This window comes from Ischnura elegans, chromosome 9 (assembly GCF_921293095.1).
Source record: "Ischnura elegans chromosome 9, ioIscEleg1.1, whole genome shotgun sequence".
NCBI classification, from domain to species: Eukaryota; Metazoa; Arthropoda; class Insecta; order Odonata; family Coenagrionidae; genus Ischnura; species Ischnura elegans.
In genome coordinates, this window is record NC_060254.1 from 80,421,450 (window position 1) to 80,438,513 (window position 17,064).

Sequence of the window (17,064 nt, forward strand, 5' to 3'; positions counted from 1 at the left end):
CATCTAGTTAGCTAGGTAATCGAATTAGTGTTTAGATGCATTTTATGGAGCTTGTTCCCTACCCGACCCTGAAAAATGTTTCTCTCCAATGCATTCTAATGAACCAACATGCATTTCCACCATTTTAAATTAATAAAAAAGCACACATTCCAGTACTAAGGTATCCTTTAGTTTCTGCAATGATGATTTCGGGAATTATATGGTTTCTTTATGGAAATATTAGGTTGGACTATTTGTTTTGAACTTTGTGAAGTAAAATCGTATGATGTTGGTTTCTGCAGTCGGGTAGCCAGGTATTTCGTTCGGAGGGTCCAAAAGCAGGGTGGAAATAAAAGAACAGGGTACTAAGTAGAGGGTTTTAAACTAATAGTAACACTTTTTATAATCGTAAAAACTTCATTTTTCAAAGAAATATTTTGTAAATTCATGATTTTTCAATATTTTTCTTTCCTTTATGAAGGAAAGAAATTATGATTTTATACTTGGCGTAGCAAGGGGGGTCCGGACCCCCCAGACCTCCTCTCTCGCTACGCCCTTGGGTTTTTGATACTTATTTTATATTTAATGGATACATGGTCGAGGGAATAAATTGATAAACAGAATTAAAATTGGGAAAATTTATTTGACATCACTCATTGATTTCCATGACAAGGCGGGTGAGCCCCTAGTATTTCAAATAAATTTAATGAAATATCGGCTCACTAAGCATTCAATTTACTTTAGACAGATCCCCATAAATAGAAATAAAACAAATAATGCATGAAAAGGTGGCTGTTGTCTTATTCGTGCACACAGTTTCACGGATAAAAAAACCCTATAGGATGGAATTCATTGCAAAAATAAATCATCTGTATCATTTGAGAACGAATTTGAATTGCCCAATTTCCAGGCTGGTATGCTCTCAGCTGCACTTGCAAGTTTTTTGTTAAGGTTTTCAAGGGAGAATTTTCCGCGGATGATTCCACCTCGCCACTACTGTGCCGAAATGTGAATACGTGACCGCTTTATTCTATAGTATCACTTCCAGATTTCACTTTGATCATGATAACGACATCTTGGGACCAGCTACTTTACTAAATAAATGGAGACACAGGTCAAAAGTTGCGAGTGGGCTGTGGATTTTCAAGGAAAGATTTTCTTAAACTCGATGTTTTATTTTCGTCAAAACCATGGTTTTGATTTTAAAGTAAGTTGTTTCTCAAAAAAGAATTTTAGCTTGCGACTAATTTGTATTGAAAAAAACTATTGCGTGGTTAATTTTTTCTGTTTAGCTCTTTTAAGCCAAATATCACCATCATTCCCCGAATACGTTGTCTATTTAAGATATTGCTGGTCATAAAAAATTAACAATAACGAATTTTCCCTCTCCAGGCATTGCTTTTACGGACAAGTTTGGCCTAATATTAATTTTTATTTCATTTATTCAAATGTCCATGTTACCCATTGGAGTATTGGTAATTGAAATTAATATGGGAATTTAAAACATATAGGCCCATATATAAACCATCCAAGAACACTGAGAAACATAATGACTTTTGTTAACCATATACGTAAAAAAAAAGTCGATTAGTGTCCTGGAATATAGATCTTTAAGAACTAAATGAAAAGTTTTGGCCGACGTTTCGGTATGTTTTTATGCCTTCATCAGGGCTATGAATGAATATAATTACATTAATTTGATTCATAAATACATGATGAGTTATTAAAAGTTAATAGCATGAAAAACTTTTCATGCCTGCCCTGATGAAGATATAAAAATATACCAAGACGATATAGCAAAATATTTTGCATTTAATTCTTAAAGACTTGCACTCCAAGACACTAATCAACGTTAGAAATTGAGGTCAAAAGAAAGAAAAAAATAATTTATCCTATGAAACAAACCTGAGAGTGCGCGCTTATCGTTACATCATATAATTGAGTTTCTTAATTCCTTCTCTAGGCTCGTTACTTCCTTGTGTTTACGTGACAAAATATCCGTGAATAAGATTGGTTACTCTTTCGTAGGTTTTCGCGGCGATAATTAATGACGCCGTGATTTTCATTTTTTCCGGGTTGTTGTCGGTTAATCCATAATAGTCTCGACCGCTATCTTGCTGGCATCCTTATGTGAAGGATGACAAGAATCTCGTGATCCTCTCTTACGTAGGGAATTTTCTTGCCAAAAATCTTCAAATGAATGTTCCCTGATTGCAAGATTGGATTTCCGAAGAAAATTCCCGGTTTTGGCACCAAAATAACTTAAATAAGAGATGACCACGAGCTTCTTGCCACTCTTCGCCAGAATGCCAACAGGATAGCTCGCGAAACTGTTCAACAGCATAACGCGGACGCAGCCCGAAAATTACGACGTGAAGATTAAGGGGTTTTGGAAAGTTATTTGGAATGACAGGAGTTATGGCGGAACAAAAGTACCAATATTAGGCCAGACCTGTCGGTACAGGTGACGTCTGGAACGGGTTAATTCGTAAACGTTACTTTCCGTGAGCACTGAGCAGCCATATGTTGATTAGACAAAAAAGTCGGAGAATAATGGTGGTAATTAACTTATAAGAGCTGAACAGAAAAAAGTAATTAAACATCAGACTTTTAGAACTCAATGTAGTTGCTAGCTAATTATTGTGGGTAAGTGTAACTACTTTCATTTCAATACGTCAAGTTCTTCTTCCTTCCAGGATTCGGCTACTAAGCCTGTTCCGACTCCACATCACCATCTTTGTCTTGGCCTTCCAATACTTCTCTTGCCAATTGGTTGATATTCCATTGCTTGTTTTGGAATTCTTTCATTTGCCACTCGAAGTATATGTTGCTTCAATCTTTGTTTGTATTGTGTGTAATTTATCAGTAATTGGCTGGACACCCAGTTTATCTCTTAATTGAGTGTTTCTTAATTTATCCAATCTTGTGCAGCCTATAACTGATATTAAAAATTTCATTTCCGACGAATCTATCTGCCTTAATTTATTCTTTTTTGGTACCCAACATTCTTTTTATTTTTTAGAGTTCTTCTTATTGTGCCACATATTCTTTGGAAATTATTAGCTTAATTTTTAATATCCTTGTCCTCGTCATATGTTATATCGCATCCTAAGTATTGGAAATGCCACGGTTGCTTCAGGACTTGATCCTGAATAAAAATTTTTGTTCGAATCGGGTTGCTTCCTAAAAATGCCATAGTCTTTGTTTTGGTTTTTGAAATTCTCAGGTTGTATAATTTACTCAACTGGTGTAGCATGTGCAGTCATTTCAAGATTGGTTTAAGTCTAATTCTGGTGAGAGGAGTGTATTGTACTCCAACTGATTCCTCGTGATTGTCTTTGGAAGGTGCGGCTGGCAAAGGAGCGGAAGAAGGGCGAGAAGTTGGTGCGGGACAGCCAGGAGCGGGCTCACTGGCGGGTGGCGCGGCCGCCGCCGGGCGAGGCGCAGCACCCGGACGCACCGCCGGCCGCCGCGCCGCAGACGCCGCCTCCCCCGGGGCAGCCTCCGCCGCCCGCCCCCTTGGCCGCCTCCTCCTCGCACCACCACGGCCACCATCACCACGGGCACCACCACCATGGACACCACCACCACGGCAGCCACCACGGCCACCACGGCAGCCACCATGGACACCACGGACATCACCACTCCACGCCGCCCGGATCCACGCCCGCCTCCCGATCACCGTCCACGCCCCACCGACACCACTCGTCACACCACGGCTCAGTAAGTGGGGTAGACTTTTTTTTTTAACAGGCTGGGAGACCTTTTTGCCGTAGCGCCTTGCTGGCGACGCCGACAAATTTTGCGGCGAAGCACAGTGGAGTATTTGGGGCCAAAACCTGGCCAAAAATACGTTTCTTCCACTCAGAGATACACTGAGTCGTGAAAAGATACTGAAATTTCGAAATAAGTTTTAATGTCCTCAAGCCTGATTTTAGGATAAGCAAACAAAAACTGCCAAAATGGAAGCAAAGCATTTTGGTACAAAATTGGTGTACCGTGGTACTCCTTTCCCCATGTTTATGCTTAGACCAGGTAAATTAACTCACACTTTCCCGAATCATTACTAGTACCCGAAGATGACGCGAGAATGCGTCGAAGCTAGTCGGACGAGTCAGCCAGTTGGATGAGAAAAGTGGACATATACGACATTCTTTGCATATTTAATTTTATATACTGTGACAATCGGCTTCGAGCCGCGCGTTGCGAGCCGAATGCGCGACAGTCGGAAGCTAGAGCACGATACCTCAAGGCTGGGCGATGTAAAAGTAAGCGGGTACATACAACTAATGAAGCGGTTGAAAGGAAAGCAGGAAACCTCCGTTCTCGAATTTTAAATCCCAAAGCACATTTATAACTTAGCAAGCAAAATTTATTCATGAAATGGTTAGCAAGGGGACTTGCAAAAGGGGACAAAATATCTGCATCAATGAAATACGTGATCATAAAGAAAGCAACAAAAAAAAATAACTTATCAAAGAAAAAATAATGAGAGTTCAATGTTCAATCAATTACACAACACAATTAACCTTTTTTTTGGCAATTTTTAGTCTCTTCCGCGTAAATTATTTAAATATAAGCGACACTGAGAATTATTTTCACAAAATAGCATGGCGCTACGAAAGTTATGTCTTTCTTCTTGAAAAAGAACTCGTGTGCGCTGATGGGAATCAAAGGGAGAAATCGAGGGGTCGTTGAGTGGGAGTGTCGTCTCCGATCTTACTTTAGGAGCCGATGATGATGCAGGTGAGGGCGTGGGGGTTGCTCGTGGGCCTAGTCGAAAGGTGCGGCGCAGACTCGCAGACAACTTCCAGGATCCGGAAAAGGACTGTCTGGCAGTGGATGGCTTGGCCTGCCCTTTCTTCGGCAATTCTCGCGTACGCCCAGATATCAGGCTCTCGAGAAGAAAGGATAATCTGGCCATTGGCCGCCGAGCAGATCGCCACGGCTCGTCCTTGGCTCCGGTCTCGCATCGCCTCCATGATGACAACTCATGCGACGTCTATCTTTTCGCCTGATGTCGCCTGCTTCTTCTGACTCCCTTCTGATGAATTACTTAAAAAAAAACAACACACACATAAAAAATTACAAAATATAAATAAATCATCAATTGAAACAGACATTTGGGAGAAATAAACTCATGGTCATTTTAAAATAAACAAATCTTGCTATGTATTTAATTTATAAAAAAAGAAAACAAACATGCTGGCGAGCATTGTCGCCACAATACTTAACTTGAAAATCATATCGCCTTTTATAAACGCTCTTTCGAAACTTACCTCCATTTGTGACTGTTGGGAGAAAATTTGAATATAAAGTCATGCTAATTAGTTTTCTCTATCCATTTACTTACTTCATATTCGCCTACAAGAATTCTTCAATGGCAAAGATGAAGATAGCAATTCCCTCGCGCGACAACGTGCTCGTTTTCCGCGTAAATTAAGATCTGCTAACTTCAAATTAAAATATTCATGGCTACAATCAATTCTAATGTCGCCTATTATATTTATTAGTTCAGCAATAATTTTGAAATTCTCGAAAAAACTTTATAATTTTGGACTTTTGGCCAGGTTTTGAGGTATTTTTCTCCAAAGTATGCCGCCGAGTATTCTCATCGGATTCACTGCAGCTACACTGCCACTACGCCGCTATCATCATAAAATTGGCGTTTGACCTGAAAATTCTTAGTTTAATAATATTTACCCGTCGTTTTTCATTGAAAGAACATGCTCAAAAACAAGGTTTTCGATTTTGTGATTATTTCAGACAATGAAATAATGAAAATTATTCAACTAATCTGAATTTAGTCTAAAATAGAGGCTGAAATGATTTTTATAAGCCAATTTTAGGCACAAACGAAGAATATTATGTATTGATAGATTGTGTTAAAATATTAATTCAGCTCAAAATCGTGCGCACTCATTACAAAGTTTTCCCTTGATAACCCTCATAATTGTGCAATCGGCAATAGTAATTGAAATATAGCTGCCAATGGGCTATGCTAGAAGTATTATAATGTTGCAGTACTACGACGCTGTTCCCACTGCGCTGGCGCTGACTACTTCGGCGCTGTCCGACGCCGCGAAAAAAACATGTGCACGCCGACGATTCTCGCTGTCTCCGCACAGGTTTTGCGCCGACGGCGAAATTCGGCGGCATCCCGAGGTATTTTTTTCGGCGTGCGACATCGCGCTGGCGTCCTCGTCGATAGTCTTTACGGGGCGAATCAGTTACGGCGGTGGAACTTTGAGACGTGGAAAACAAAGATCAAATATTGAGCATGCAAAACTTTTTAAAGAATTTTGCAATCTTATTTTGAGCAGGCCTGTCGTCGGCATTGTCGCGGTGTAGTCTAGTTGTTGGTGTCGTCGACGCGGCGGCGCACAGATCTGAAGTGCTCGTCCCGCTCCCCGCAAGCGATAAAGGATTATTGACCACTCGCAGGAAGAACTGGGTCATTAGTACGTTTGAAAAATGTGGAGCAATGAAATAATGCTTTCCCCGCAAACACACCGGAGAAAGCGTGCTATTGTTATTCACAGGGTGGTGGTGATGGCTAATGGCGGTTTTCAGCACCACAGCTTTCGTCGCGAACTCTCTATAGGAATACAAAAGGAGGTCATGAGCTCTAAGGCCTCATAGATGCAATAATAGGTCTAGACAGGATCGGAAATACGTATTCGAACAGTATATCGTCCCCTTCTGACCATCCACTACTTTTTTTTAAAGAGATAATTCCTGGTATGGTATTTGAAGGAGGCGACCGAAAGCTTCGGTCATTTACTCCATGAGGGAAGGATGGGGAAGGAAGGGTGGAGAGAAACCCGGCGTCGGCATTAGCCTGCTCTTAACGAAAGGCGCCAAGGGGACCACTGCTTAACGTCCCATCCGACGGACGGAGTGTTGTCCTTGAAATGTCCTCAATACAACATTCAAGCAAGAATTGGGCAGTCTCTGTAAATCCTCAGCCACCGCCGGGATTTGAACCTGAGCCCTCGGGGTGGGAAGCAACATTCTAGCCACCACAACAATCCGATCCCCGAGATAATTCCCCCTTCAGTGTTGAAGCCATCTGTGTGTGACTGTTTTCCGAATACTTGCGTTGCGCGTCTACTAACAATTAATGAACAATATAAGGACCAGACAAGTCAGGGTAACCTCTTCTTGCTTCATCATATTGACTAGAATTTTTTAACGTCGTCTTATTGTTTTCCCACTTTTATTTATTTTTATGGTGCACATTCTGTTGATATAAAATTTGATTTTTTTTCACATAGAAATGGAGTTATATCACCTGTCTACCTTAGAAGTTTCTTTTTTATTTTGTTACCGCAACGTGTGTTTTATCATGAAAATCACTACACAGCATTACGTATAGCCATTCTTGTGTTTTAGATAACTTATTTATGCACGTAAAAATTTCTTAAAATGCATTTTGAATGGAAATAAGCACCATATCTGGCATACTGAGTTGCGTGTGTTAGGCCAGGACAAGGAAAGCAGGAGCGACGTATTCGCTGTTCATTTAAAATCTTTTATTGAAAAACGATTCGTAAAAAAATACTCAGTTGGATTGATAAATAAAGGTAAAGTTTATATTTAATGAATTTATCAATAATTTTAACGTAAACGGAGAAATATTTGAAATAATTAAAACTACCCATCGAAGAGAGTCCTTCTAGGTAGCCATACGACCCCGGTCATTCTAGTGTTAACCAGTCAGTTTCGGTGGCGGCGTGGTTAAGTCCTCACCTAAAGTAACAAAGGTCGCGGGTTCTAGTCCCGCCTGGATAGATGATAGACATTTTATTGGCTCTAGGATCGTCCTTTGGAGCATAAGTACATACACACATAATTTGGAGAAAATATTGAGGGATTTTCAATGGGACATCGAAAATTGTTATTAATTGTTGATAACAAAATATTAACATGAGCATCTGAAGAAATATTACACTAGTATACTATAGTAACTATAGTTGCATCGGGTGAATATGGCGTATGAAGTGAGTTAAAATTTATCTTGTGCAGTTGCCAATTTAAAATATGATATGCACAGGGAGTATTTGAAACTTTCTTGACCGTCTATAGAAGTTCCTTGTTTTCAACTCAGGAGAAAATATTAAGATGCTTTGCACAATCGCCTTAATATTACTCTGTGATTTAAAAAATTTTCCTTTTTTCTAATTTTGCTTATGAAAGCATATCTATGCTCAAAGAAATATTTATCAGGCCTTAAATTATATTACGTTCTTTGGCACACACAGAGTGAACATTGTGAAGATAAGTTTGAAAATAGTCCATTATATATCCTTATCGTATTTTACCAATGGCGTAATCTCTCTTTGAAATCCTATTGCCACGACTAATTTTTATGAGTATTTAGACTCATTCATATATTTACACCCGATAAATGATTGTAAGAAACTGAGAAAAGTGAGGTTTTCATACCCGGTAAAATTTTTGATTGTCTATATCATTTCAAAATTGCACATGTCGGCATAATAACGAAATAACACGTCTAAAAATATTTTTTCATTCTAATTTTGCAGTGCGTGTGCCATTATTCGATTTCAAAGTTAGAAAATTCGTAAATTTAAATATGATACTGAGTGAACGAACTCCAATGCGGAGTTGTGAATGTAGTTGCTGCTATGAAAGGGTCCTCATGAATTAAGTTCCTCATTTTGCCACAGTTAATTTTGCGGTTTTGGAGTACTTCAGCGACAGCGCGCGATTCTGGGAAAACGACTTTCACTTATATTCTTCGTTTAACATTATATATTTTTGCGATCGTAGTCGACAGTAATCAAAGTTCAGCATTAAAATAAAGTTACATAAGATGTGGTTGATTCAATATTTTTTGACGACCGTACCGCCAGGTTCTTGTAAATGAAGTGCTTTGACTTCAGTTACAGCATCCATTTGGTATTTCCTAGCTTCTAGTGAAGAGCCTACGTTTAATTTTTATCGTCATTCTTATGGTATAACGATCATTATATCAGTTTTTCCTCAAAGCGAAGTGTATATATTCTTAATCAACAATTTTGGCTTGATTTAGAAATAACTGCTTCAGGATTATAAACATGTAAATGCTGCTTCTGGAATGCAATTTCAAGAAAATTGAGCACGGTAAGCTTGTTTCTGTAGCCATTATTTAATGAGGTGATTATTAAGGAGCACATTTTGATTTATTTCATATGAATAACATATGCATCGTTTCTCGCAGCAATTAAACTCACGCCTCCTTAATTGAGTCCGATGATGTTGAATTTTCTCCTTCTTCTTCCGTTCTCCAGTGACCCTATCGACACCTCCACTGCACATATGGCTCAACAATAGCCCACCGAATCAAATCTGCTCATCTAGTAGCCCTAATAGTACTAGATGAGCGTATTTGATTCGGTGGGCGATTGTTGAGCGTTTGTGCTGTGGAAGGATCGCTATGCATACACATTACTTAAGCCTGAATCACAAGATCATTTTTTTTCGTCGCGAAAGTGATCACTACCGCGATCACTGCGCAAAATGATCGTCGCCGGCTATTGTTTTTCGCGATCGCGATGAGGATTCCCATCGCTATTTTTCATCACTCGTCCGGTCGCTTTTTCCGTCGCTAAAACTGTCACTAAAACCCCATATCAGCCAATCGGAACGCACTCCCCTATGGAGCGATTGCAGCGCAACGTTTGACAATTGTGGGAACGACATAAATAAACAAACGCGCTATATAATTTCGCGATGTGGCTCCTATGACAACGAGCTGTGATATTGGAAATGATGCGAAAAGCGACGGCGGGAGTGACCGTGTGATTCAGAAAAATGATCACAAGGGCGATTGCTTTTCGCGACGGGAAAAGTGATCGTGTGATTCAGGCTTTACCTTGCGCGATCATACCCAGAGGTTTGTGGGATGACACAGCTATTCTCTTCTGTCCTCTGCTATGTTCCATCATTTTGGCCAGGTTTCTAGTTGTTGCAAATCTTCTCTTACTCCATCTATCCTTCTATTGTGAGGTCTCCGCACTTGTCTCCTTCCCTCTCTTGTCATATCCATAGCCATCTTAGGAAATCTTTCCCCACTCGTTCTAACCTCATGTCCAACTCATTTCTATCTCCTTAGCAATCCTATAATGTTTGGTTCTTGATAGAGATTGTATAGTTATTTATTATGTCGTCTTCTCCATTATCCTGTTTCTAAATCAACGACTCGGCCATAAACCTTCCTTAGCAATCTTATTTCAAGTATTGCTAATCGATTTAGGTCTATTTTTCCGTGTGCTCCATGATTGGCATCCATACAAAGGAATGGGACTGATCATTATTTTTTATAATCGTAGTTTAAGTTCACGGGAAACTCTTCTTGAGCCTAGTACTTTGTGCGTCGAGGCTTTTATTTGTTGCTTGCAGTCTGTCTTTTATTTCCGTTTCACTCGAGGAGTTTTCGGTCAAAATAATACCTAGATATTTTAATTCTTGTACTGTTTATTGTAATGTTTCTATCATGATTTATTCTCCTGCCAACAATTAAATATTATGTTTTTTTAAGGATAAACCAATAATCCCACTTTTCTTGCTATCGCTTCTTCTAATTATATCACTCCTCTTCATTCTTTTTTTGGTTCGCCAATGATAATACAGCCATCTGCATATGCTAAAAATGAAGTTTTTCTCCCATTCATCATAACATCTGCTAAATTATATTTTTGTCAATTTCCCTCTTATTTTTTTCTGCAACAAAATTAAACAAAATTCGAGATAGACCGTCTCATGCATGCACACGGGTACGTTATTCTCAGTTTCACGTGCAGTCGTGTTTCTCTCTCCGCATATATCTGTCCTCTTGGAATTAATCCCCTCCACCAATACAATGCGCGCTCTGCTAGTGGCGTTCCAAATCGATTATTTCCCCTTTGTCGATATCGCCTCACCCTGCTACGATCGGAGAGTCATTCCGTCCTAACTCCAGCGTCGCCTATCGTCTCCTCAGCATCTACAAGGGCGCAACCGAAGGCTCGCCTTCCCGCGATTACAGAGACGGCGGAGAGAGCGCACGCCATGGACATTTCGGAGCTGAAGAGGTTTTCGCGGGCATGGGCGAAGCTTAAAGCTTTATATTAGGAGGCCAGCAATCCTTCCGGGGGTTTAAGAGCTATTGAATGTTGAGACTGGTGTGACGGGGGGTTCCCGGGGCACTCCCCTGGAAAATTTAATAATAATAATAATGATGATGATAATAATAATTTCATTTATATTTGTGAACTCCAGACTTAGAAGAAAATAACAGTAGGTGAATCACTTTTAACAATATCAGAATCGATACCTGCATAAAATAAAAGGAAAAACAGTGCAAATTCAAATGAATGCACACGGTGCGGCCCGCCCATAGTACGAAGACAATTAAATATTACAATATTGTCAAAAAAAGAGAAAGATCACAATGTGATGTAACAGAAACCATTCAACATTACACGCAATGTGGAAAATGATGGACGCACTGTGATTTAACAGACCCAGGACTCAATCAATTTTTAGTTAAAATGTATAGCAAGAAAAATATAATTAAAAATGCATAAAAAAGAATACAAATTCAAACAAATGCACCTTGTACAAACCGCCGATAGTATGGTGACAATTCATTGTAACAATAACGTGAAACAAACAATAACTTTTACAAAAAATTAATATCACAATGTGATTAAACTGAAACCTAAACTCAATTAACCATTTGTTCAATGCGTATAAAGAAAAAAATAACTAAGCTATAAACGAATGCAAACAAGAGGACATGATTCTTTGCGACGTTATTGAGACTTTTTTCAGTAGCCCTTGTACGTTATGTTTAAAAATGTTCAATGATTGTAGCGTTTTTAAGTTGAACTGGAAGAGAGCTCCATATTCGAGAGGTGGTTACTGTGGACGATTTAATCATGTGAGGTGTGCGATTCTGTGGGATATGGAGCTCAATGGTATTGAATTAGTTTAAATTATCCCTTGGAAACAGCATTTTAGTTGCTATCTGAGACTAAAATGTTTTGGCTTTATGCAGGTTTCTTACCTTTTTCGGAAAAATTACCATTTAAGTTGTGGGGGCCAGGCTCCCCTTGCCCCCATAAAACTCCGCCCATGATTGCGGGACGTAGGATGAAAACCAAACCGAGCTATGAAATCATTTAAAAGGGAACATTTGGCAATTGTCGAATTCGTTGCTCCGAAGGGAACCCGATGGAGAATTTTGATTTAAATTTTTAAGAATCGGTTTGAAGTTGGGTCAAATATTCCAGTCGCGTCGTAGTTCCTCGACGGCCATTGTTAAAGGTGAGGAATCATTCATAAAAATTTTAAAACAGTGAAAAATTTCCATTAAAACAATAGAAACGATAACGAGAGAATAATTTCACCAAATATCTTAATTATTTTGGAGAAACCATGAAAATTCTCTGCAAAACTATTTTCGTATTAAAAAAAATAATTTACCGGCAAATAATATTAGTAGGTGTCTTTTAGGCTCATCAGGATAAGGGACAAGAACTTACTCGAAATGTAGGAGGCATGTAGCTCCTCTTTACCCAATACAGTGACAGAGAAACATTACTGTTTAATGTTAAGTATTTATTAAATTCGTTGCCTGGTGGCACTCCCGAGAAGGATTCAATTTTATTTCCTAAAAAAATGAATAATTTTTTTGGAAATCCATCGCGCAAACATCACTTCTGACTTAATAAAATAAATGTTAGAGGCGTGGTGATTTCCTCGGTAATTATTAGAGAGCACAACGAATATCATCCTCTTAGGATTGACTTTATGTCCCATATTCTCATATTTTAGAATTTTATATTATTTTCATATGGAAAAATGTTTTCAAGCTCCGAAAAAGAAATTTTCCTCGTTCGATCGAGAGATATTCATAATAGAAACGAAGACATGGCAATTAACAAATATTTCAGCATAACTTGCTGTACACTTGGTCAAACAAGCTATTTTTGGGAAATTTTCGACGGAGCAGAATTGAAATGATTCACGTAGCAGGTTATCATTGTTGGGATATAGGTATTGAATCAAACGGAAAATCACCTAAATCGTAACAAACGTGTTACGCCTAGTAAAACCAATGCTCTTCAGATAATCGTGAAATATTTGGGATGGAGAATGCGTTTTTTGCAGCAAGTATATTGAAAAAAGCTGTTTTAATGTTAATGAGGGCGACTCGGCTAGTATTTGGATAGAGTTTTCCAGCCGGATTTTAAATCTTGTATGATCGTTATGAAACATTAATAATCAGCTAAGTTGAAAATTGTTATACGTTTTCCGTTTAACGATAACACTATTAATGAAAGCGAAAGTAATATTGGACAAAACACATAACTTTGCTTTAATACTTTTGGAGAAATCATCGAAAAATGGTATGTGTGAAGAATTTGTAATTGAATTCTGTAGTCGTGTGATGTTAAAAATACTCATGTTCATGATACGGGTGTTGATTGTAGTGGGAAATTCGCTAGCAGGTTGATATAGTTATCATGGACGACATGTTAATGCCTAATTTCTTTGTGGCGGTCTCCTGCTAATCGTCGTTGAGTTTCGAAATAATGAAATTACTTGTTCTATAGATTTTTGCGGAAACAGCTCTGTAGACCGGATGGAAGAATGGTATTTTACGGGTCCCTTTGGAACACGTATCATTTTGCGCTGATCCATGCTCCGAATAGTAAAGTGGATATCATTTTCACGTGACTTTCAAATTTCGTCCCTCCTGTTGTATTCAACCGAATCTCTTTGAAAAATAGTAATAGGATTTCCGTGGTGCGATTTGTTGAAATTCCATTTCAAAATCATACAAATTCTTCAGGATATCAATTTTATAGCTCAATTTACTACATATTAATGCTTAAAAAATAAATATTACTACCTATATAATACAATTATATAAGTCGTAATATTTATTTTTTAAATGATTGCCTGTGTGTGCTTAAAAAATAAATATTACTACTGGGATACAAACGCCTTTTTATCAAAAGAAGATAAATAGCTTGTCGCGATGATGTAATCACGCTTAAAGTTAAACACAAGCACCGCACTATACCAATTTCTTTGTTGTCAGTGAATCAATTCCGTAACTGCAGTCTATATGCATTAGTGAAATGAAAATGGCTATCCCATTTCTCAAAGTGTTGCAATAAATGAATCACGCATTATATACACCAAGGATAAGTTCACCATGAAAAATATTTGGTTTGACCGGGGTTCGAACCCGGACAGGCGTGTTAGCCAATTATACCACCAAGTTATCTTCTCAAAACGATCTTCAGATAAAGAGCGAACATTTTTTTTCGTGGCAAACCTCAGCCTTAGTGTAAGTAAATATCCACCTGTGCGCGTGACTGCGTACAAAGTCACTTATTTCATTTAGCGCTTTGAATAATACATTAATTAAGTTATCAAAATTTTACATAACTTACTTTATTGAATAACAGAATAATGCGGAGGTATATGAATATACTCTTTCTCGGCGTATGTGAGCAGTGAATATTCCTCGCGACTCTGCTCGGATTAAAAACTCAATCATCGCCAACGTTTCGAAGAACGTGTTGCTCGTCGTTTACAGGGCAGTTTGATGTAAGGGAAACCGCTCTTATATATCTTGCACATCCAGCTTAACCTCTGGGCAATCGTACATAAGCCCGTTTTTTCGATCCCTGCACCGGTCCGCCCTGAAGGCAATGAGCAACGCGATCTACGAAACATTGGCAACGATATGGAATTTTTAACCCGATCGGAAGCCGGATAAACATTCAGTGCACGCGTGGAGAGGAGAGTTTTTGTGGAATATTTTTTACGAGTAGTGGGAGGTGCGCCTTTGCTTTGAATCTCATTTGCGCTGCGCAACCGTCTTGAAGGCGGCAACCCTTGGCTATCTGTGCTCACTCAATGGAAGCGGTGAATATGAGTGTTTCCCAATAAATGACGCGGGGAGGAGGATGAGTAGATGGCAGGAATGCGAGTGGAAAGGGGGCGGGGCTCTCATCCCCACCCTCCCCTCTACCCCCTCCCTCACTGATGACTCTTTCTCGCTGAGCATCCCTGTGGAGCTCGGCCTCTACCTTGTGCAGTTTTAGGGATAGGAAATAATACCTGTAACAGGTAGTACTGCGTAACTTTTACCCTTTACCTAGGCTGTACCATTGCGCATTATATTCGCTACTACCGAAGTCCAACCAATAGGATCAACACCTTATCCTAGGAGCACTGTGTCTCTTCAATCATAACAAGACTGACTCACATATACCAGGTCGTTCATGAGAGAAAATATTGCCAAAAAAACCAAGCCTTAAAAGTATGAGTGACTTGAATTACACTTAAGTACTCCAAAAACCTTAAAAAATGAAGAGATACAGGCTTGTTGCTGGATTGACAGCGGAATGTTTTTGTTACACAGCATAATCGTTTATTGTTTCGTGTTATTGTCTACATTGAGTTTGATTTACGATGGGGAATTATAGGTGATTTCTGAGGCATATTGGTGGGGTTGCCTTTAGGGTATTTCAGAAATATCAAATATCATTCACTTTTTGCTTCTGTTGTATTCTTGTGTATTTTATTCACCATTACCGATGTTGCCGTTAGCACAAACACTTTATCAGGCAGCACTGCCAACACATGCTTGTTGCTGTAATGGCAGCGGAATGTTTTTGTTACATAGTATAATCATTTACTGTTTCATGTTATTGTACATGTACACGTCATTGAGTTTAATTGACATTGGGAAGCTATAGGTGATCCCTGAGGCATTTTAGCTGGGTTGCCTTTAGGGTATTTGAGAATATCAGCACGGACATAGAAAAACCAATATGGGAAAAGAAAAAAATAGGAAGAAAATTATCTTACAAAGGTGAAAACATAGGATATAGAATGAAAACCATCGTTATAGTTGTTCGATCATCATATTTGCACAGTAAATACTCCCCTCTCTCCCACCCTCCCCTCTAGCCCCACCCCCACTGATGACTCTCTCCGAGCATCCCATATAGCTCGCCCACCAAGGTTTCGTAGTCGTTTGCGGCGACGCTTGAGGGCATTCTCACCGTTTAGTATCTCAGGTTAAGGTGTGTTCGGTGGTCGAGCGTGCGGGGGCGAAGCGATCGGCCCCGCCGAACGGTAATATGCCAACCAAGGTTTAACCCCGTTCTTATTCATATTACTATGTGTGTAAGTGGGCCCGATCCCTTTGCCGAAAGGAAATGTAAACGACAGAAATATTTCATAAACAGAAAAAGCAAATATTCGCTAATATAATATATCCTTCGTTATTCACGAAAATCAAGATATTATAAAGACCGCTATACACGGAGAATGATTTAATTCGCATGATCATTCAACATGATCATTCACCGTGTATAACGGAACAATTCGCGAATGAACCTTCATGCGCATGATCATTCAGTGAAAATTAGAACACGTTCTATTTTGCTCGCATTATCCTGTGAATGATCACGTGATCATTCAGCATGATCATTCACCGTGTATAGCGGCCTTAATAAAGTTGAAAATTGTTTTTGAGCGACAAAAATATTACGAATTGTCCATGGTCCAGTGGTAACGGCGTTGGTTTACGGATCCCAAGTGCTCGAGTTCGAAAAATCTTCGGCCTCGTTGGCGGCTGGAATTAGTCCTCGCCCACCATACCGAAGGTCGCGGGTTCGAGTCCCGCCTGGATAGGTTTCCCCTTCATATTACCCCATGGGTGTGTGTGATCGTCTGTTGCTGATTGTTTTAACTCTCAATGTAAAGGCCACATTGTGCTGTTTTCGGGGGTAATTGAGATAAATAAATAATTACGCTCTAAAGATATATTTTCGAAGCAAAAAATTATTGCGGGCTATAACAAAGCAAATTTCAGCAGCAGAAAGATTTTCATAAATATGCTAAAGAAGAAAATTTCCCTAAAAAGATGTATCCATGCTCCAAGGAAATAAATCATTATATTCAGTAATTATTTTTATAAAATTATTTTTTTGGAGAAAAAATATTTTCTCCTGGGAAAGAATATATTTTTCTCTCTGTTGGTAGTCTATATTTTTGTATATTTTA

At 39.0% G+C, this 17,064-nt stretch overlaps 1 protein-coding gene across 1 annotated transcript in view; it reads left to right on the top strand.

Moving 5' to 3' along the window:
- Positions 1 to 17,064, top strand: part of LOC124164972 — a 135,117-nt gene that overhangs the window by 60,701 nt on the left and 57,352 nt on the right. Inside the window, exon 8 of the mRNA XM_046542211.1 lies at positions 3,325 to 3,702. Within this exon, the coding sequence (XP_046398167.1) occupies positions 3,325 to 3,702 (378 nt within the window). The remainder of the gene's footprint in view (positions 1 to 3,324; positions 3,703 to 17,064) is intronic.